The sequence below is a fragment of the Anopheles coustani genome, chromosome 2 (genome assembly GCF_943734705.1).
Source record: "Anopheles coustani chromosome 2, idAnoCousDA_361_x.2, whole genome shotgun sequence".
NCBI classification, from domain to species: Eukaryota; Metazoa; Arthropoda; class Insecta; order Diptera; family Culicidae; genus Anopheles; species Anopheles coustani.
In genome coordinates, this window is record NC_071289.1 from 74,409,244 (window position 1) to 74,433,398 (window position 24,155).

Here is a 24,155-nt window from a genome sequence, read left to right on the forward strand (position 1 = left end):
TTAATCTCAACGATTACGTAGTACGGCTTTGGGGAAACAATCACTGGGGTGTCCTAGAGAGTACATCATAGGGGATGTACATATACAACAGATGAACAGACTGATGAGTTTTCAAAATTAAAAATTATTTTAATTTTCCATGTGGTCTGTAGATCATTAAGGTTTTGAGTGTAGTATGACATTTCTACACCAAATATCACAACTTTTATGATTTTATCATATCTTTTTAAATAACTACACTCGATACAGCACTAATCGATTGGTCAATTATTATTTCTCGTTCCTGTATATTAGTACGAGGAATTGTATTCTACTTGGCTGTTTGTTATCAAATTGTTGAAAACAACAATGTTTTGATCGATAATAAAACACCAAAATGTTTATTCCAACCAATTGTTCACCTACACTGTAAAATTTTTTAAACGTACAATGAACAAGTTTCAATCGTTTTGTTATCTGATGTGGGGTTTTGTTTGCTCAAATTCAATTGATTGTTCTTTTGATCTACTAGCAACTGGTCTTTGGTTTAGAGATTAAATAAATTAGTGATTTAATTAAAAGAAAATAATACATTCTTCCGATGTCTCCTAAATTCATCCAGCGCTTGGAGTGCTGTTCGTAATTTTCATTGGCAGCGCCATCGGTTTCTACATCATGTGGTGGACAAACATGTATAATGAATCCGTACTAGAGGTAATTGGTAATCATTTCTACCAGCTAAATCATTGCGATAAAATGTCTCTCCGCTCTCAGAATTTAATACTTCGTCCAAACGCCACGGCCACGGAATGGTGGGCCAAACCGCCCGTCTATCCACTGCTGAAGGTGCACATCTTCAACTATACCAACACAAAGGAGTTCCTTGCGGGCGTGGACTCGAAGCTGAAGGTGAAAGATCTCGGTCCGTACGTGTACAAGGAAACGGCCGAGAAGCGAAATGTCGTCCACAACACGGACGGAACCATTTCCTATCGGGTAAGAGAAGGCCATATCGGAAACGGGATGATCCTCACGGCGGGACAGCTTGAATAGTTAGTTTGTTGTGTTTCTGGTGTTATACCCGACTCCCTAGGATTACCGCTACATCCAGTACGAGCCCCTAGAGTCTGATGGAAAACCGTTCGACCAGGTCGTCGTTCCGAACGTGGTATTCCTCTCGGCGGTAGCGAAAAAGCGGTCCGAGACGTACTGGTCGAACATGATGTTCAACACTGCTGCAATTGGGTTGGGAGCCGCGCCGTTCATGACGTTGCCGGCCGATTCCTTCATCTGGGGCTACGAGGACAGCCTGCTGGGCCTTGCCAAAACGTTTTTCACCGATGGCATCGACTCAACCACCTTTGGCATGCTGATGTCGGTAAGTACTCTGCAGTAGTGTTATGAAAGTCAGATCGTGGAAGGACATGCTTTGAGTTAAAGACAAGCGCGATTGAAATGTATTCTAGGTACAATATCAAACACCTGGAATTTCATTACAAATAAAACTGATTAAAGAAATGATGAGAGCAATCACTGGTGGCACTATCAACATTGACGTTAGTGTTCAATGCGCAAACAGCTGAGAGAACTATTAACTAACTCGATGAACTATAACATTTAGGTGCATACAATAATTCTTGCTAATCACTGCTTCATTCCTCTTTTTTAAAGTTAACTTTTCATTTGTATAAAAGGTTTAAAAAGTTCAAAATGTGTGTATGCTACAAAAGTGCCTAGAACCAAATGTCATACGAATCAGCCTCAACTTCTATTCAGATCGTGCTTTAAGCTTATGAAATTCAAGAACTCACCAATGTTGAAAAATTAGAAAAATATAAAGGCATCTATCTGAGATAAAATAAAAAAAATATTTGAAACAAATATTCGCTATTCCACCGTTTACAACGTTACGAATTTTGCTCTCAATATAGGATAATGTGGAGGAAAGATAAATATTTATACCTTAACAGATGTGCAAGTTTCTTTCTACGCGATCCAGAACTGACGAAAATCACCGTCCCTTACTAAGGCTTATGAGACTTTCGAAAATTTAAAAGCGTTATGCCTTGCAATTTCTAAATGTTTTTCTTTTCCCCAACAGCGCAACGGAACCAGTGCGGAAAATTTTACCATTTTCTCGGGCGAATCCAGCCTCCAGGATCTGGCCATCATCAAGCAGATGGATGGCAAGTCCCGCTTGGATCTGTGGCATACGGACGAGTGCGACCTGGTCGGTGGTACCGATGGGACCCAGTTCCCACCGCACCTCATGGAGGGCCGGCAGACGCTGCAGGTGTTCATAAAGTCGCTCTGCCGGAAGTTCCCGCTCGTCTACGACAGCGAGGTGACGGCGCTGGACGGCATTCCGGCGTGGCGCTACAAGATCCCGACGACGGTGTTCGCGCATCCCGACAAGCACAAGCCGAACCACTGCTTCTGCCACCTGCAGTCCGGCGCGTGCCCTCCGAGCGGCCTGTTCAACGTCAGCGGTTGCTCGATGGGGGCGCCCATCTTCGCCTCCTTCCCACACTTCTACACCGGCGACCGGCAGCTGATCGACTCGGTCGAGGGCCTCGAGCCGGTGCAGGAGCTGCACGAGTCGTACGCCGACATTCACCCGCGGCTCGCCTTCCCGATCGACGGAGCGTCCCGGTTTCAGATCAACATCCAGGTGCAGAAGGCGTCCGGAATTACAGGTGGGTCACTCGTTCGGGAATGATAGTGACCACGCAAGGGAGGTTGCCAATAACGGTGGTCATTTCTATCCGTTGCAGGGTTGGAGAAGTTCCAGGATGGCCTGTACCTTCCGGTGCTCTGGCTCGAGGTCGTGCCGGGCGTTATCTCCGAGGAGCTGCGGTCCATGATCTACCACAGCACGTACAGCGCGAACGCGATCCAGATGTCGCTGCGTGTTGCCAGCTTGGTCTTCTTCGTGCTTTCGCTCGTGATGCTGCTGGCCCGATTCTACTGCTGTTCGAAGGTGACCAACAGTATGAAGCGCGACGAGCAGGAACGACACTCCGCGCAAGTGCGCTACGAAGAAAAGGCGCAAGAACCCACCCAAGTGGTATGCGAAAACAAACTGGAACAGATCAAGCAGCAGGACAGCAAGCCGGAGCAGAATCAGAATACTCTTTACCCCACCTTAACCACACATTAAACCCGCTGGAATCCATGAATACTCGTCTCGGGTGGACGGTGCGATCCGACCATTCTCTCTTAAGTAGAATATAAGCATCAGGCTCCAATCCTCATAACGTTGGCGTGAAACAATGATCGATCGTCGATAGCGGATTGGTTTAAAGCGCAGCTAAAAGCGGTTATGTGTTTCTACACCCTCTGCCGGTTGCGGAGAGCGAAGGCGAAGGCGTGCATTTAGATGTGCCAGTTGGATAGGAAATAGGATAGAATATACGGTTTACGCAGGTTTTTTTTTTTCGTTTGTATCATATCTTGTAAGTACCACCCGCTATACTCAACCCCCGCATGCGTCGCATGAATGCACCACACGATGTACGCGTTTTTATGCGTCCACCCTTTTCCGTACCCCACCACCGCCGCCCAGTTCTGGCTAATCGCCGATATGCATGTACGAGAAAATTCGCTCTTCGAGAATGTGCACGCGCTCAAGTTGCATCGCACTGCCAGCCCTGTATTCGCCAAGGAGGGGAATGCATTCCGTGTTTTACGTATTATAATAGCACCCGTTTCGTACCCCCCGAGCACCCGCCGAGAACCGTTTCGGTGGCGGCCTGATAGTAGATAATGACAATGGACCAAGCCGCTCAGCCATGCTAGTGACGTACGGATACTACTGCGAAGCAATAAAACTACAAACTCCGTTACGGTTGTGCACGTTTTACCTATCCACCGGAGAATGGTGTGTTTTTTTATTGGATTCGAAAGGGACGATGTCTTCGAATTCGTTTTGGGTAAAAACATCAAATTGGCCTTTCAACATTGTATCCTACAAATTCCGAATAGTCGATTTTTTTAAAAATTTTCCATGACACAAACATGTGGAATGTTTGATCCCAGTCATCCATGATAAATAAAGTGACTACCGTAAGATGAAAGTTCCCATGATTTTCGGTTTTGTTAGGCGTTTTGCCACTTTTCAGAACATTGTAATTCGTAAAACAATTTTATGTAATTCGAAAACCAAAATAAAAAAGAGGTAAAAACTTTTGGTGCAGTACTTTTACGAATAAATAATTACATCAAATAAATATAGTATTCCTTTTTAATGTCGTCAAATATTTAAGTACCAAATGTAAGGCTACAGTAAAGCGTTGCTTTCTTTTGATGCGTAGAATCTGCTATTCACTGTAGGAAACACTAAGCGTTACTTAGATACATAGATGATGACCGAAAGATCGAATCATCCCTGTAACATGCGGCAATTCGTTGGGAACTCGCTCTATTCCCAGGCGCCTTAACGCCGATCGGTTTTCTATGCTAATTAAGCGATACTACTTTCAGGAACAACGTGTATGGTATGATACACGTAACAGTCGTTGTATGGAGTAAAGCAACTAGCACGGGGAAATCAATCCACCATCGTCACTAACCTTTCCAATATAGGCAGCTCTCCAAATCGCGCATCACGTGTTCGGACTCGATTCGGATGTGGGTAGATCCTTGTATTCACTTTCAGTTTTATCATTCCCCGATTATTTCGATTCCAAATTGACAAAACGACCACGAACGTAGGTGTGTGGGATCAACGGTAGAGAACTGTTACGCCTGGTGGTCACTAGGGTAGACACGTTCTTTCGCTAGCATTGAATTGAACTCACTAATCAACGGATTTTAAAACCAATGCTGGTATTTGTGGAATATCTTATTCAAGTTTTTATAAAAATTTTTGAAACATACTAAATATTCACATTTGTACTTAGTTCCACGATTCTTATATCTATTTTTATCTATTATTCTTTGGAACAGGACAGGATTGGAATGATATCCATTGAAGGATGTATTCCACTGAGACATAACATTACAGCATAAAAACATAAATTTTAGGGGGGCAATTTTACTTTTCAACTCAAATCAGCTAATGAAGGTCGTTGGTAGAAAGAAAGGTCAGACACTATTGGCGCAATTAGTTATAACTCGTGCACTTCCGCTTCTAAGCACCCCGTGTCGAAATACGGCGCCATTCTGCGGGTTCCTCGCTCGACTCGCATCGAAGTCTTTCGTTTGTTGTATCGAAAATCAAACAGCTATGGCTGTGGAATACGCACGCACTGACCGTTGAATAAAAAAAACCAAAGCAAAAACAAAAATCAATAGAAGACCAACGTTCCCTTCCCCTCGGGGCCTATGGCCACCTCGCGCGCGTATGCGATCGCGTTCACGCCGCACGATCGTTCATGCACCGTTCACTCCGCGGGCTGGCGGACCGATCCGGCCGTGCACATGTGGCCGCGCGGTTCAGTCGGTTGGTTGAACTCGGCACGTTCGGAAGTCTCCGTCAGGTCCGGTCGCAGCAGTAGTGGAACCAGTTTAGAGCCGTGTGTTGTGCCAGCCTTTCGTGTTCCTTACGGTACGGTTCCCAACGCTCCGTCGTATAGCGGTTTCTTTGGTATTCCGATTCCAAAGCAGCGGCCCTTTGAGCGATTTGCGCTAGACAAGCTCTTCGGACCGAGGTGCATTCGTCCGTTTGTGCGCGTTTGTGTTTGTTTATGCGTGAAGGGGTGATGTGTATAATTTGGGATGTTTCTTTACATTTTTTTTCGCAACACTCCAAAGTCCCGTTACGGAAGTAAAAATATTCGGTCGCTGTCTCCGACTGGGCGGGACTGGGGTTTCGTTTTTTTGTTTTACGGTTTGTTTGGGCAGGATTAACGGTTAACGTAACACACCGCCGGCATTTCGAACGGTCGTCTTTCGATAGTGAAACCAGCCGTGCCGTCCTCCGGCTCCGTCCGTGCACCGATTCTCTACGATCGCGAAACTCACGGTGTGGCAGCAAATGACGAAAGCTGTCGTACCGTTTGCTAACAAAATGCTAAAGAATATCTCGTAGTGATCGACCTCATTTTTCTAGCCCACCGAATGACGTGAACGTTGTCCTATCTTCGCGAGCCCCCTGCCACACACTCCAACCGAGTGCACTCTCCCGTTGTTTGATCTTCTTCTGCTTGTGTTTTTTTTGTAAAGCTTGCTAACCTTTCTGTTTGCTTTTACTTCCGGGCCGCTCCGGTCACCGGTGGAGCTTTCTAAAAGAGTGTTGCCTCTTTAATTTTTTTCTTAACATAGTTTTTCTTCCTCCTTTCTTCCCGCTTCGACCGCCTTGAGCCGGGAGTATTCTTTTAATTTTTCCATTTATTATTTGCAATCGTAGCTTTCGACCACCGTCGTTTCCGTGATCGTGTGCGTGTGTATGTGTATCGTGTGCGTGCGCGTGTGGTTGACCGGGGAGGTGTGTGACGAGGGGTGCAGTTTGGCGTGGAAAATCCGAAACCTGCTTTCCGATTCGCTGTCCAGCGGGCGAAAACACGAAAGACATTCACTTGAATATTTAACACCTACACGCCGTCACACCGTCTTTATTCGACACGTCGCAAACCGCCCCTCGCCTTCGCTCCCTCGACCAGTGTGTGTGCTTGGTGAAGACGTTTTAAAGTTTATTTGTTTTACTTTTTTTCCTTACGGTTTAAAAAGTCGGTTTGACGTAACGTCAGTTCGATAACGAACGCGACCCGTTCAAACATCAGCTCATCTTCTCGCCTCGATCGTTCTGCAGCCCGCGCCCAACAGCGAAGAGACCCCGGTCGACGAAGGATTCACCATGTTTCTCGGAAGGCGAAACTTTAAGCTATGTAAGTGTTTTTGAATATTGGAAGAAAAAACATTACAAATATCGTATGATTCATCTCGATTGAAAACCACACCACGCGAAAGGGGATTACATTTCGTACAACATACGATACGAGTACGGACCAAAAGTGACCACGACAGAGTGCGTGGAAGAAAATTTCTCTTTCCACAAAAATAAATAAATAGCTCATCCTATTTCCACATGCAGGCATCGTTTTGTTGCCGATTTAGTTGTTTTATTTTCTCGTATGGATTTCCTTTCCATGCCGATTCCCCCCAGCCTCAACCACGCTCGCCTGCGAGAAGTCTTGCGGCGAAGACAAAGTGTCGTGCTGCATGCGAATTGTTTGCGTGGTTTTCCAAATTGCCTAGCGGCGCATGGAAAGCCCCGAGTTTGGCATTAGCTTTGAGTCGAGAAATCGATCAGTTTCACTGTCAGTAGGTCACGTGTGCGCGCTCTTGTATATGTGTGTGTGTGCCGTGCCAATCCTTGGCAGACGCATCGGCGTGGCGAAAAGCTCAACTAAATCCAAAAATCCGAAACCGAAAACCCGCTTTTTCTCTGTGCGTGCCATGACGGGTTCGGTTCGAGATTTGGCTCGAGAGACGGCGCGCACTGGGATGTGAAGCGATAATTGTTTGGAGGATTTTCGTTCCGAAGGTCTCCGGCAAAACCTTCGGGCCTACCCTTTCGCGAACTTGCGCCAAACTAGACACACTAACATTGGGACTAATTTGGGCAAGGCAGTTCTGCAGTCGTGGGCCGCATTCCTTGTTCCAAGTGTTGTTAATCACTTTTAAACCTGTAGGACAAACTAATGCATCAAGACCAATGTATTTTCACCTGAACTTATTCTATTTTCTTCTAGCAGTAAACATTTTTGAGAACCGAATCGAAAAATTTGTGATTGAAATTGAAAACATCGAATTAACAGTTTCAATGTCAATGCGTTCCGGGCTTGTTATGCTGTTTATGCCGGTTATGCTTCATGGCCTTTTTGTTAGATTTGATTTGCTCTTCAGTGAATGGTACTGGCGGGTTGGCAGTAAAAGAAGCAAAGTACCGTCTTAACGTCTTCAGCACAAGCACCAAAACTATTAGAGGCTAATGATTATAGAGCAATTATGCTCCTCCAATCCGGGAAATCCGGATTTTCTACATTTTGTACGGTAATTATATGCTTAAAACTCCACTTTGAATTGCATGAAGGTTATAATATTTTAAATTAGCTTTGACAAAAACAGCTTTTACTTGATTTTCCATTCGAGTTACAAAAGCATGTGATGTCTTTTCAATATTTCTGCATGTAATACTTAACACATTGGCAGCCAGAGTACTTTTGAAAGACATTACGATTATGTTTCTAACAGAAATCATTTTACTTCAAAAGTACTTTCACATTTAAGGTTGGCCAATTTGAAGAATTCCACCGATGCTAGCGAGTTTAGAACGGTACTGTGTCCTTTCCCCTTCGAACCTAGCCGAACGTTTCATTTTATTGCCCAATTTTATGACGAAACCGAAGCAATTGTTACGGAGATTGTAGAAACCAAGTTGCATGTGGAACCGACGACCCTCAGATGCCAAGTTTCCCTGGTGCGATTATATTGCGGTTTTCCGTAACCCGCCATTGACACATGTACCAGCTACTAACGCGATAATGTTAAAGACGCACACCGAGGAAGGATTGGTCATTCCGAGCGCATCCGGTACCTCCTCCGTACGGTGGCCAACCTACCTAATGGCCAACCATCCAACCTTCGTCGACTTATCGGGGCGGATGCGTGACTTCGTTACCAAACGGCTCGCACTCGCTCGCGGGTCGAATGTTTTTGTTGTGCGCTCGAACACTAGCACGCCGTTTTGAGGTGGCCGCGCAGTTTACCTCAATGTCAATGGTACAAAATGAAATCTGGGTTCGTAAGACCTCCGATGCGGCGCATGCTGCGCATAAAACAACGGACTCAATGCGTGCGAGCTGCAGCGCAGACACGGATCGTCTTTGTGGGGGAATCGGGAGCAGCACACACTGTGTTGAAAGAAATGTCTGTTCTTGGCCTCAAACGGCCGTTAGCTTTAACGTAAAATAACTAGCGTAAAATAAATCCAGTCCATAATGCCATATTTCGATCTGGATTTCTTGTAACATTATTGGATGCTTTTCTAATGCTTTTCAATGCCTTTTTTAAAATAAAAAAGAATCTGAAGCTTTATAGTGTGAAGATCAAAACTACAAGAATCAAATGATTGCATATTAAAATTTAAAGAAATACCCTTGTTGTAATTAATTTACACGACCCCAATTCGTTGTTAAAAATACATGAAGTTTGTGAACGATTCTCGCGGATGAATTGTAAAATACGGGTAAAGTGTAAACTGAACTAATGACGAACTGTGTCCACCAAAAACTATGATTTATGGTTATTTTCTTCATTAAGTGAGCGTATTTGCAAACTTTTATAAAACACTTAAAAGCTAAAAAAAAGACTTACAAAGAATTAAAAATGCACTAAACGTGTTTATTGCCCGCCAAAAGCCCGCCCATTGACGGCGGCAATCGGTTACGCCCGCAAGTAGGCAACAGGTAACGCACTGTTTGATTCACACGAATGCGATTTTTCGTTGGCAGTTGATGGACACTGGTTTCATTTTAAACTCGGTTGTTTTATTTTAAACTGGTTTTCCTATAACTCTTAATGATATTAAATGCACCGTGACGAATAAATCCTGTTTCATGCAAAACAAAATCTAAAGTTACCATATAATTCCTTTTAATAAGGTTGCAGCTTCCGGGCAACGACGGTTTGAGATTTCCGCCCCGTCATCGGTTCCGTGCAGCGCGTGTTTCTTTAAGAAACTGCAATTATTGAGCTTATCACTCCCGTTTTCCCTTCCGCGTTGTGCATACCGGTTCGACCGGCTTCCTGTGACGGCCAGGCTGGTAAATAGTTTATTTGTTCCCTTTTAATACCCTCCACCTTCATCACCTTACGGGTGGGCTCGTTGCTACTCCTGCCATCGCACCACCGTCATTACGAGCAATTATTATAAGGTCAGCTTAAGAGAGGCAGAAGGCGAAAGCTCGAGTACGTCGGGACCCTTAGGGGGTGCAGTATTCGAACGAGCCATGGACCAACGCCCGTCCATTGCAAGTCCGAATCGCTACGCCAAAGGTACTTCGCAACATTGTCGATGACACTTGTCGATCACGGATCATCCGCGGCTCATCGCGTCCTACAATCCAACGGCCAGTGTCCGTGGCAGGACCATTGTGAGTAGTGCGGTCGCCGGCACCTAAATGGGCACAAGTGTCGAACGCAAAAGGTTGCCAGTGTTGCGCCGTTCGGAATACGACCTTCGATTACCGCCGCACACTTCTTGGGCGTGCTTCGTGAGAATCCTTGTCCAGAAAGCACAATGGGCCCCCACTCGGTAGTGGCGCGAAGTAAGACAAGGTTCGGCGATTTGGTCCTCCACTCCTAAAGGTGACTACATGTAGCCTATGAATCACTGATATTCTCCGGAAGAAAACAAATGATTCATTCGGAATGCTAAAACGCACTTAAGTTATGCTCATTCCTGTAGCCCGGACTATTGTAAGAGAAGTAATTTTTCTTGATTCTATTATCGATTGTGCATTACAATTGTGGTGTCGGTGCTTGGTAAAGAAACAGCTTACTTTTATTGCGCGACGGGTGGATCAAGATACGGAATGACAGATACAGTTCACTGTTTTCACAAGGTATATGGCATCAAACCGGGGATGACGATGTGATGATGTTTACGATGGCGAATGGACGAGTGGCCAGCGCTGATCGGAGCGTTCAATGTCGCGTGTTCAGATGTCGGTGCTGTAGATCCGCGAAATTAATGTTTGGATCCGACGATTGATTAACAATTTATGATATGCACTTAATATTTTGTAGCTTTTGATTGCTTTGAGCATGCGAAAAACTTTTTCTATTCTATATGATTTTGCTCTAATCAATAACAACATTCAAGGTGTCATTCAAGATAGGTACGACGTTAGTTTCAGGTGTCCTATGCTATTTGATAAGAGAATTGATATGCGCTATTAAGTAAAGTTTGTAATACTCACAAGCAACTTTTTTTTCAATTTTCAAATACCATAGAATGGACATTGATTCAATGCTGTGTTGAAGTTTGAAATAAGTACAAAAAAATATGTTTCTGACATCTAGCGTAATTTATCCAAACTTATTTCAATAACATGATTTCTCATAGTTTTTAACATTTTTCCAAATTTTTCAGTACTTCGTAGCTTAAGGCTTAAGTGAACACAGCTTAAGTAAGCAATGAGGTGCTCAAATAATAGATATGATTTTTTTCTTAAACTAAAACTTATTGCATAAACTAGAAGTAGCTTTGTTTGTTCTTTCTTTGTTTGTTTGATTCTGTTTATATAAATAAATATTTAAATATATATTTTATCCACATTTTAGCAAGAATTCGAGTGTTTTGTACTATGAATCTGTTTTCATATGCGAAACCGTCCATACTTCAAACTTTTTGCTAAGAATACGCCTTCCGCAGGTAAATATTCTTGTGATTGTTTTAAGATTGTGATCAAAATTAGGATTTGAGCAAGCGAATAAGCACTTAAAACAGATAGGAAACATTTTACCATTGATTTTTGTTCAAAGTACTCAAATTAGCATGGCTTCTTACCCCTGACCAAAATAACACCGGTTTCATCAATAAATTCGTGCTGGATGAACCGAAAATCTCATCGGTTAGGATAAAAATATCTCAGACTGACCAATATCGTTTGCTGAACTCATCGTCGTATCGTCCCTTCCAAAATTTGCTCATATGATTTGACGGTTTCGTCAAAATTCCAACGCGCCCGATACGTGACGCTCGGACCCGCGCCGTTTGCACCGGCTCTTGCCGTGAAATTCCTAGAAATCAATGTGTTCACGGTGCCGTTTCACGGGCACACGCGAATTACTGCCCAGCGACGTGTGGCCACGACGCTGATTGCTACCCTCACCACGGTCTCCACCGTCTCGTGCTGGCTCGCGAAGGGTCGGTCCGAGCTTTCCTGCTACGCCTCTTTGAATCTGGCCATTATATCACCCCGTATCGAGAGACAAAAAACCTGCTCACAAGTGATAGCAATTAAGCGCCGGGCCTGGTGCCCGTAGTGACATTTGCTATCGATTCTAACTGCTGGGCACACATTGCTGGAAGGTCAGATGGTGCGACTCATATCAATCAGAGACCTGCCCGCCGATCGGAGGTGGGATCGGATCCACAGCACTGGCGGACGAGAGCAAATTGCAGCTCATGAGTTGTAGTGTGGTTTCCACCCCTTCCCCCTTTTGCATCTAATCTTTCCGACCAGCGATTAGAATAATTAGCATAACTGCTAAAAACCTTCTATCAACCCGGACCAGATCGAGAACTGACCCGACCACCACCAGCGGGGCCGGTTTACGCACATCTCCACCGTGATACAACTTATTAACGCTCACCTGCCAGGACCAGCAGAACATGACGCGCATTGATCGTCCGGAACTAAGCGCTCGTAAAACTGTGGTGCTCTAATCCCATGCGAAACTTTCCCATCAGACTGTTTATCGCTGCCGGATCTATCCGTACGAGCAATTAAACCACATTTTCCGCGTATTATTCTCATTCTAGCGAGAGAATTTTTATTACAAAACACCTGAAAACACATACACATTGGCGATCGTATCGGGTTTGTATACTAAAACCGAGATCAAACTATGCAAAACAGGAACGGTTCAAGATGCGAGTTCAGTATATGGAGGAACACAACTTGCACAACGATGACTACGTTCTGGAATCCATTGCGTTCTGGATTTGGAAGCAAACAAGACGAGTTAGGAAATGAACGAAAATTGAGAGAAAACCCTCGCCGTTTCACATACTTGGCTTACCCCCGGCTTGACTGCATCGTACCGATCATTTCTCATCGTTAGTCCGCGACTTCGAACTAACGCTAATGAACGAATAAATCTGCCACCAAACGTGGCATTACGATCCGTTACGTCATGCGGCGAATAAAATTGGCTAATTGTAAAGAGTGATAAATCTGCCGACCACAATTCACACCTAATGATACATATCGTCTCACAGCCCAAGGAGTGCTCTACTTGAAGACAATATTGAACTTGACTCTCGGCGTAGACTCTGATTAAGTTTTTATGAGGTAAAGTTTTAAAGAAAATGTAGAACCTCATATTGGTTCTGATGGCAACAATAGGTCGGAGATGTTAGGAGAGAAATTCCTCCTCTACGTTCATATGATTTAAGAGAAGTTTCCAACGAGGGGATTATTTCGAAGGATTATCAACATAACTATCTAAAATAAGTAAAACTTTGTCGCAGATTCGCTTTTAATTTCAATTATCATATTTTTGTTCGGCGTTATGTTAATTCACGAAAAGTTACATCAAACCGCATGTCTCTGAAATTAGCAGCTCTCTTGGCAGCAGAACAACAGATTCAGCACATATAGAACTGGCCGCCTTCCAATGGCCATAGATTAGTGTATAATTTTTGAACATATACTGTTTTACAAATAACATACTGATGCATAGTTATTCTTTCTCGACAAAGCTTAAAAATAATATTACCCGAAAAACTAAAATTCTGAATGCATTCTTACGAGACCTTTGAAAAATCCACAAATCTCCAGCTTTCGTGTCTGCTCCGATCAAAACAATTCAGCAACCCAAGTCCAATCAATCAAAACAATATGCTACTGGCGACATTTACAGGCGACAATCTTTCCATTCGCAAACGCTGGTCAATATCAAACATGTTTGGAGAAAAACAGCTCGAGACTGGTCAAGACAGATGAATCGAAGCTTCCAGATACCGCCGCAAAGCCGCTAGGAGCGGGTTTGGCTGATGATTGCGCACGGTAAGCACTCAGGACTGTTTGCAAACGTTTAAATATTAACCGGACAAACATACCGAGTAGCGGCATCGTGTTGAACCTGGATGAATGAGATTTGCCACTGCTAGTTAATGGATTTCCGACGCGGCAAGAATAAATCCGTTGCCATCCCCATGTGTTTATGTTGTTTTTCTCGCATCTCTCGCGACTGTGACCACAATACAATTTGCCACGCTCATCGGACGCCGCACAAATTGTTGTGGGGCTCAAATTTGTCGATTCATCCGCACAACCATGGCTGCGGGCTTGGGAGTTGGACGGGCCGTGCTGAAGATGAGACCACCGATTCGTAACCGGCCGGTTCAAACCTTGCTGACGGTCGGTGTTTTTACGTCAGCAGTTTTACAACTGTCCGCAGCCTCTGTCCGAGTGAGCCTCGCAACTTAACACCACCACAATACCCCTGTGGAAAGAGCTGGGAGTAATTTGTGCTGACCTTTTTCGGACTGACTCCCCCACTACCTCCCGTGTCGTGGCCAACCGCCGCTTCCTATTGCACATAGAAGATGAGCACGTTTCAAATCTAATCATGCCCATCCGCTATCCGCACACCGCCATCCACACACAAACAAAGACAGTGTTTTGTGGTACGAGCCGGCACATTGGGAGAAGGATCAGACAGGCAACCTTGGGCTCGTCGGAGGTCGATGGTGATTAGAAACGGAAAATGGCGACGGCTTTTGATGGGGGTACGACCCAACGCACCAACAAGGGCTGTCAACGGTCATTTGTCAGCGGAAAATAGATCAACCGTAGTGTCTCGATGGTTTCTTAAGTTTTGCACGGTATGCGACCTCGCGGGGTTCGGTGAGCGGGGCTGCCGAAGAGTGCCGATATTAATTTACGGCACAGACAAAGGACTAGTGCTTGGAAGTTCTAATTGGTGGCAGACGGCGTGAAAATGGTCCAGTGCGGCTTTACATTCAGCAGCCAAGGATCGTCCCTTTCTTTGCGATATTTTCCCATAGTCATTCAAATTTCAGACGTGCTCAATGAAGCAGAAACATCTTTGGAAATAAGCGATTTATTAAAATTAATCATCAGAATGTCCTTCCTAATGATGATTTAATTTGTGTTTGCTTCGAAATTGTTTTATTATGATTATAATTAAGAAACGAAGCATAACGTTTCTTGGAAAAGCTTGATTCGCAAATTTTGAAAAATATGCTCTGTTCCCAACATACTATTTCAAAACTATTTTTAAACGCCTTTATAGTCCAGTTTCTATTAAACTTCAACTTTCTTTAAATTTACACTCTTTCTCGTAGTAACACCAACGCTAACAAACCATACAAGCCAACAAATTAGCCATACAGCATTCAACAATTAGCAACAACATCAAACCAAAAATTCAAATTTAATACACTGTGCTGTGTAAACTCTATTATCTTTCGACTAGTAAAATATTCAAAATTGAACGTACCAGAGTGGAATAAACTTTAAAACAGTTGTTTAAAACCTTCAATCTCTTCACTGGCGGTTTCTTACCTACGATCCTCGCATTGATTAAGCCGTAACAGGGCAATAATACTGACAATGCTGGTGTTTGGTATATCAACGATTGAATAAAATTGATAAACTAAATTTTGTTAGAGTAATGAAAATGTAACCAATGAAAATATTTTTCATTTTGGTACAAATTATGATCGAAACACCAAATTATTCTTCTGAAAAGCATGTATTTTCAGCGTACATCATAAAAAATACACGTAAAAAAGTGAATGAAATACTCTAGTGCCTAGATGGTTAGAAACATAATACACCACTGAAGGCAGTCAATTCAAACTAATTGTACTTGGAACTGTAAGGTGACTAAGCTGAGACTGTACAAAAGTACGTGACGTAAATGGAGGCGTACATTAAAATAGAGCCAACTGCGAGTGGTATGCTGTATAGAAATCACATCCTAGCACCGAAACCTTGTGCCGGCGGATACAAAAAGGGATCCCACCCGTGGAAGGTTCGTCAATTTGAGTTCAAGGTTTGATTTTTTTTTTACCATCCCGATTTCGCTCTGCACTGTTCACGCCTTCTTCGCGTCGAAGAATATGGCGCACGCTGAAGGAAGAATAAGCCGGGATTGTGTACGCGCAAGGTAACTGAGGACAGTATCAATAAAAAGAAAGATAGAAACATCCACCCCCTGCGGTTTAACCAACCCGCCACCGGCCGCCAGCACGAACCGCTCATCATCATAACCATAAATCCAGCTTCTAGAAGCCAGCAAACGCTGCAATGCTACATACACAGTCGCGAGTGTCGAGCTCGGCAGGGAAATATTGCTTAATCGTGCGTTAAAGAAATTAAAGAAAGCTCTTGGAAGGCGCAAGGTAGCGCCGCGCGGATCGAGCGCAAGAGAATGAGCTCCTCTCGCGCTTCTATTCCGCCTCCACCGGCAGCACCATCATCATCATCAGCAGCAGCAGCAGCAGCAGCATTCCTTGCAAGCGCGCTCCACGTGCACAATAGTAAGGCACTCATACCGTCGGCATGCCGCGCCACCCGGCGGCGGCCACCCCCAGCGTAATGCTGCGACCATTATACGGCTTTTCATGGCAGTGGTGGAGGCAAACGAGCGGTTTGTAGATGTAGACAACAAGAAAAGTGCAATGAAACAACGTACCGTCGGCACAGCAGAAACCACTCCGCGCTGGGGAAGGCTAACCGTGATGCCTAGGTTGGGGCTTCGGGTTGGTCTAGTTGGTACATTCCACGTAGATTGATAAGTTTCCACCGAAGCGATAGTATGTTTTATAGAGCATTACCAATAGTTGAATTTCACTTCAATAGAATTTGATTAGAATTAGATTAGAAGTACAACCTCTTAACTTTAAATCTTTAAATTATTATACATCGCTAGTTTTCACGTCGCTAACACTCACTAACAAAAAAATGCGTTGTTGTTTTTAGGTTGTTGTCAACTGCCTGGATGTTTTTGTATTGTACTTAGATGAAAAGATAAAACCAAATAGATTCTCGATTAGGAATGTTAAAAAGGTGAACGAATCCTTGGGGGAGAATCAATTCTATAGCTTTTATCTCGTACGGAAATACTATTTGCAAACATTTACACCAGGAAATAGATTTTAAAATCATTTAAGATAAACTGAGGATTTATTTAAAAAGCCATTTGTATCTGTTCGTTTGCATGCATCCATTCTAGAAATAAACTTATTCAATATACTTACATTAGGATCGTCAAGGACTTAGGCAAATTTTCCCAGACGATACTAATTAATATTGAGTATGCTATCCGCGGGAGATTGCATTAACCTGTTATGCTCTTAATATTCGTGAGGAAGCGCAGCAGAAAACAAACCGGAATGGAATACAAATTCTACTGCTCCGACGTTTCCTAAAAGCAAAACCGTTTGGTGCTGGCCATTAAACTTCTTCCGCACCTCCACGACAAAGCGATGTCCATAGTCATCACCGCGATCTCGAGAAATATGCAAAATGAATTAAATAATCAAATCACGCATCGAAGGTCACTCCGGCGGATTGATTTTAGCGGATTGGGGCGGTTCGATCGAAACTTAATTCAGGTGACTTATCAAACCAAGACCCAAGGCTTCGTACCGCGGGGGCTGCGGCTCTGCAGACTCCCCCGGCAGGCCAGTGAAGTAGTGAAGCAGGTATAGTAATTTGTAGCTCCGACGTAAACCTGCCCCAAAGCAGAGGGGATGGTGTTAGAGGGGTGGAAGTGGCACACCAACAACTACCGCATACAGCCACGGAAGACCCGGCCCTTTCACCAACACCAACGGCTGGATGGCATTCCGAGCAGCTCCCCGACCAGGCAAGGCTTGCTTTAGTAGGGCCAAGTAGTCACCGTCGCCATTCGATTGCACTACACGCGCATCGTGGTGATCGTGACTGTGTGTGACGAGATCGCGAGCTCTGTCGTTGTCGTCGTCGTCGTCGTCGCTATAGTCGCCGCGCTGTCGTAGACGTTGTGGCCGATCATGGGGAAAACGCAGCCTTTGGGGTTTGGACTTTGGAAATGCGCGCAAGACATCCGCGGGACCAGTTTCGAAGTGAACGTTGAAGCGCGCACACGCAAGTGGTGTGGCTCGTGTGTTGCGGATTATTTGGTTTTTTTTCGCTCCCCTGACTGCGGTGTTTGTTGTAACCTTCAGCTTGGATCGTTGGTTCTTTTTTATTTCATTCCCATTGGTACAATTTCTTGCATCTCTTGCTCATTTCACAATCGTGTATTTTTGATAGTTTGCACCATTTGCTACCGTTTGGGAGAGCTTGGCGGTGGTTTGAGTGTGCCAGTCGGAATGTGGTGCTAGTGTACGGTTACAGCATTGGTTCGATTTGAATTTTGTCACATTTTTCACAATTCTGAGCAACAACTTAAAGTCCTTCGCGGTGTGAGAGGACTGTTTCAGTGGCGATACGTGAATGTTTGCGAAAGAAACTGTGTGCGAAAGAAAAGCAAAATCGATCATAAAATGATCATGCTCGTAACTGGATTCGTTCGGTGTTAGACCACATAGGCGCCAAGGATTTCATGTATAGTGAATTCGATCGTTGTGCAACTCGCTAGTGCATACGTTCGCGTCATATGCACATAACGTACCAACCGCACGAGAAAAACACTCACACACACAGACAAACCGTAGGGAGCCACCGTTTCCTGGACCCGTGGACGAAGTTAAACCTACCCCGCTAGTTGGTTAAGTTAGTCAAGATAAATATTTACCCAGTGCACCGACCACCGATGCCCGACCCCGAGTGGCATGGAATGAGTAAAACAAACAGAAACAACCCTTAAAAACCACCACCCAGGCGGGCTACTGGGTTGCACTAGCGCGAAAAAGAACTCTTTGACGCATTCACTGACGTTGTTATTTCTCCCGAGCGAACGGACTTTGTTTTCGGATTTTAAATCCCCCCCGCACGGTTGGCCACTGGCGAGATTTGTGATTGTTTTACACGGAGGGATATTCTTTGGTGTCTAGAAGATAAAAACCCGTTTGCTGCATTGTGACCTCTAGTGTGTGTGTGCGTGTGCGTGTGTCTTTGTGTGGTGCAAGTGTGTGCCCGAGAGCATAGTGTGTTTTCCAACCCGAAGTAGCAGCGCTTGTGGGAAAGGCGATCCAGTCAGTCGCTGGCGGGAGGAAGGCGGGGAACCTAGGAGAAAGAGAAAGGAAGGGGCCAGCAAAAATAAAAATGTACTAAGAACTGTGTTGAGCGGGCAAAATGGAGAAGAACGAAACAAAAAAAAAACACTAACCCCGAGCCTGAAACTAGTTTTCGCGAGATATCGAGCGACTTTGGGTGCGCGACACCCCACGGTTCGAGAGATGGAATGTGGAAGGCAACCGATGGGGAGGGGGGGGGGGAGGTGAGGGGGACTGAAAGGAGAGGAGGGGATGCTGTGAAGCAATATAACATTTAACCGTATCCCTTCACCGCCGTGTCCCCGTACGCTGTCGCGGTGGAGATAGCCTCGTTTACGACCTTGCGTTTGACCACAACGTGAAGCAACCCAAAACCATGAGGAATGGCACCGTGTTAGCGACCGGAACAGGCGATCGATCGGGTGGAAGAGCAGACATTCCAGCAAGATGGACCTCGGCGCAGGCAAAACGCCCCATCCCACCACCACGAGCCGGGCGGCGAGCAATTTGGGTTGACCGAAGCAACAAAAGACTTGCGCGATGCGACAAGTGACGAACGCATCATAGTGCGGCGTCGGTAGACGTCTGGCCAGGAGCACTACATTTCTCAATCTGCGTGGCTTGATGTTTATGACGGATGCTTGACTTTTAACGAGGGACGTAAAAGTTTTTCACTCCTTTTTTCTTCCTTGTGTGTGCCTTTTAAACACATAAAAGAATGATGACAAAGATTTCGAATCCATTACGATTTAATCTTATAATTGTTTGACGTGTGCAAATCAGATGATTTATTCTGTCCGGTAGCAATACACGGGTTTCGCAAGCACTTAATTCATCAAAACGATCGCTTGACCAGGAGTGGAAAAAGAAAACGATTCAACAACAACCCGAAAGGTTGCAAGCTTTCCGACAAAACAAACCAAATAATGGAACTCGTTCAATGGTGCCCCTTCGCGAAATTACTTGCCCGACGCTCCTTTTCCAACCGGTCTCGTGGCGATTGTGCCCCACGACGAGACACGGATGTTTGCGGGAGAAAGGACTTTCGTCATCGCAAAACCGGAGACATTGTTTGCCGGCCAACCGTGCAGGCACTTTCATCGATTTAACGTGTCAATCTTTCGAGTCCGGCCCGGTGGTGTTTTACTAAGTCGTGCATTCGGTTGGAGTGTGCGGCACAAAAGACAGCTCTGTCACATCAATCTCTGCCGGTGCTGGTTTGTTCGTAACGTTTGCATGGCACAGATGGATGGGAGAAAATTGTGTACACAAATTAATATAAGGCAATTTAAGCCATCTCCACAATGAGGCACGATTTCCTGGTGGCACGTTTTTTTCCACCCCATCAATAGTGTGTTTGTGTGTGCAATGGGGAATTTTAGAGCCTCGTTGAGTAGAGCAAAAAAAACCCCAGAACATTATATAAATAGCTCCAACGCCTAGTATATCAACCAGCAGGAGATCGTTCGCAGTTAAGCAACCAGTTCTAAGCAGCACAAGTCGCTTATACACAGGCTAGTAATTAACCTGCTCCGTCCTACAGCCCATCCCGCAAGCCACCATTTACCGCGCCCACACGCCTGCCCAGGGTTAGTCGCTTGGCAACCTTCGTCCGCAGGACACGAGCGGGTCGCCATTTGATACTCGTGCGATAATGATGATAGTAGCCGAGAGAGTGCGTCCAAGGTTTCAACAAATCTGTTTTTTCCCCCTACTGCCTCCTTCGCCCTTGCCACAGAGCAAGGAACAGTTTCCATCGGTGGCTTTTAATGGCGCCTCGTTTCAAACGCTTTAGGCACCGGTGGCCCTAAACTCTGACCTCAACACATAAACACAAAACCAGCCAGGGGTGGATGGTGCGCCGTTGGCGGCGTAGGTCAATTTCAGAACACATTTTACCTTCACAACCACCTGGTGGCTATTATTGGTGATCTTATCTGGGTGCAAGCGAAGTGAGTTGTTGAAAAAAAAAGAAGTAGAGAGATAATTGCATCGGCAGTGCGATAAGAATCATATCCTCGGTTGGTATTTTTGTGTTGATCATTTGCACAACTTGTCTGAATATTATTTAACTATAAATACAAGTGTGCTTCCCCCAACAGAGAAGTTTTCATCGCGAAAAGAAACTTCTGGTATGTTCAGTGCCTTTAACAAAAAATGTTAAAAATACGGACTGTTTTCCAGCAGCACCATCAAAACAACTGCCCTCCTGGGTAATTTCTCTTGCTATCCGTGCGAATGTAAAAACACAGTCTAAACATAGAGCCATCGTAGTAGAGTCTGTGGTGGAAGATAATGAAGCCCAACGGTGTGCCGAAAGCGAACCGATGTTGGTTGGTTGATTGTTATGCTTTCTGCAGCGCAAAAATCTATGCACACCACATCTCTTCGGTAGCCACCAGCACGTCGATCCATCGATCGATAGGCAAAATGGGTGGGTGTGTGATTTGTATGGAGCGCTCTTCTTAAGCTCATCCGCAGGAAGGGTGTACCACCCATCACCACCCATTGGGCGTCCCCGCCAGGGCAGTGTTGCGCAACTGTTAACCCAGATATAATTAATAGAAAGCATGCGATAGAGATACGACGACGATGCGGGTGGTGGACGGTTGAGGGCGACGAGCACGTGCGAGAAGCGCTCTAATTAAATGCAAACGATGTAAACGAGACGTTTTGCTGTTGGCACGCGTTTTGTGAGTGTGGCATGGAACCAACCATCAATTCCTTGGGTGCTTGGGAGGGGTTGGTCTGAACGATCTGTCCAATATCATAGCGCAGTGTGCAGTGTGAGAGAAATTTTTCCTCATTCCACAACGCCAACCCTACACAACCGGCCAGCTAGAAGGCATAGAAAGTGTATATCTTCATGCATCAGTTCTTTCGGTCATTTTTTTTTTGCGAAATTACACCCGACACGGTGCAGATCACGGAGCCCGAGTGGAAGAAGAATAACGTGGTGGGCAAGCTGTGATCACAGTACTACCAAAGACGAACGGATCAAATCGCTTGCAACAGAATGTGTCACAATCGGAATCGCACAAATGGCGGGTACGCCATTCCCCGATCGACTTGCGAGCGTCGGACGCCACAATTCTTGGCCGAGTTCGAACATGGAACCTCGCCTGCGCTGACCGGATTGACTAATGGCCGCACAAGGCAATGGCAGCAGCTGCGATTACCACTGTCGATCTCGACGAGTATTATTTGCACCATTTTCCGTCGCCGCGCAATCGTACCACTTCTGCGGTGCTCCGGGTGACTGCCCTCTGCGATGGCTGCGGAGTTTGGCGACCGGCTGTGACATTTGCGAACAGGCAGCGCAACCTTGTAGTCGAACCCGCGCTACGGTTCAACGCAGCCTGCCAGGTGGAAGAAGCCTAAAAGGAGCGACACATCAATGAGACACCATCTAAAACGAAAAAAACACAAACGCGTACTTACACATACTTACAGTCAAGAAGGTCCTCTTCGGCGTGCGAACCTCTCGAAATACCGGGTGCGTGGAGTATGGTTACAGCATATACCGAACGCTTACACAGATCAGCGACGGGAGGGGGGATGGATAGATGTAGGATGGAATCGGTTCAACCTTACCGTCATGTGAAGCACTCGACGATCGAATGGCGAACGGTTTTTGACGCTTTTCGCAATCAATCGAATACGCAGACAGCACCCGGAACGTGTCGAGTGCCACCTCCACTGCCCGTTATCGCGCAACGCACCAAACGTTGGTGGCAACGATCGATCGGTAGCGGCCGTTCGGACTTCGATCGATCGCACCGTTACCGGGAGGTAGCGCCCGATGGCCAAATCCACGCAGTATAGTGATCAGTGACCTCCGAACGCACCGTGTGTTGTGCACCGGCTGTCTAATCCCTCGCACACAGAGCTCACCTGCGATTAGCCAATCATCTGAAGAGACACAGCTGCACGCTCTCTAACACTCGAGTTTGCCCGACCACTCGCGTGTATTTGGTGGTCCATCATGGTGGTTGAAAAAGCAACCGCGACGCGTGTTGAGAAATTTTGTCCAATTGACGTTTGCAAATGCAAGGATGCTGCCGAGATGCGGATGACGTTTCATTCGTTTGGAAATGAGATACCATTGATCAGCGGTGTGTTGCCATGGTGAAGGGATTAAAATTGTGCTGTACCTCTACGCAGAGCCTACTCTTTTTCCATTAGATGTATGTCCCGGGCTCAAAGCGAACAAGTACTGCAAACTAAGTACGGCTATCGCGTGGCACTGGACCATAAGGAACCGACGGCGACCGATGGGTGAAGCGAAAGGCCAAGAAGTATTTGCGTGAAAATTATCGCATTTTGTGCCATCTAGGCTTCGTAGTGTTGTCCGCACGTACCCGTCAACATACCGCACCACCGCATACCAACCACTAAAAGAACGACGTAAACCTCAACAACGCCTCATCGTTATAAGGCTTGGACTCAGAGGCAGAAACCCACGGTCGACGGAAAGCCTGACTGTATCGCAACGGTTGCCGTTTTCTTGTTTGGTGATTTCAGCAGGCCTTTTCCCTCCCGCCTTTCTGTGTCCCGCGTTCCAGCGGTGCGCCGTTTTTTTCCGCACGCGCATGTTGCATAACTGTCGAACGCCCCAAACTGCCAGCATGAAACCCTTGAATTGACGCGGACCCGGACCCTGACAAACTTGCTTGTTGCAGTGGTCGAACCGGGCCAGCGTCTATTCGATAGAGAAGACTTCTGCAATTTGGCAACCCGATCACTCCAGGAGCATCGGATCGGAGGGGAGGGGGGAGTGTGTGTGTAGGTACGTATGTGGTTTGGCCACTATCTCTTGGCGGATGGCGGAACCCAGTTGTTTGTGGTTGCGCTGGTGGCCGATGAGAAAACGTGACATTTGCAGCGGCATCGAACAACTTGTAGACATGCCTGATGCAATATTGTTGTGAGCGCACGATAGTGGACGGACCGGAGTCTGGACCTGCGAATTGGAGGACATTTGGCACATTAAGGAAATCGATGAAGAAGCGTCAAAGTTGCTCGCTTGGTTCGGAAATGGGCATGTGAGTCACACCATTCGGTCCAAAGTACAAACCAGAAGACCAGGCCTGGGTACTGTGGTTGATAACAAAACGAAACCGGTAAAACAAACGGTTATCGTTTTATGGCAACAACAAAAAATGGTTGTCCCCGAGGGAGACCTTACATCAACCCACGCCACCGTCTAGGGGCGCACGGAGGAACTTCCGCGTTCTACTGGTGTCACTTTTTCATTTTAAAAACA

At 45.6% G+C, this 24,155-nt stretch overlaps 1 protein-coding gene across 1 annotated transcript; it reads left to right on the forward strand.

The window, feature by feature from the left end:
- The first annotated feature begins 639 nt into the window (after positions 1-639).
- On the forward strand, positions 640-3,139 carry LOC131264998 (scavenger receptor class B member 1-like). Its single transcript, XM_058267259.1, has 5 exons — positions 640-693; positions 754-975; positions 1,073-1,357; positions 2,081-2,675; positions 2,754-3,139. The coding sequence occupies exons 1-5, from the start codon at positions 655-657 to the stop codon at positions 3,137-3,139; spliced, it is 1,527 nt and encodes a 508-aa protein (XP_058123242.1). The 5' UTR covers positions 640-654.
- The last annotated feature ends 21,016 nt before the right edge of the window (positions 3,140-24,155 follow it).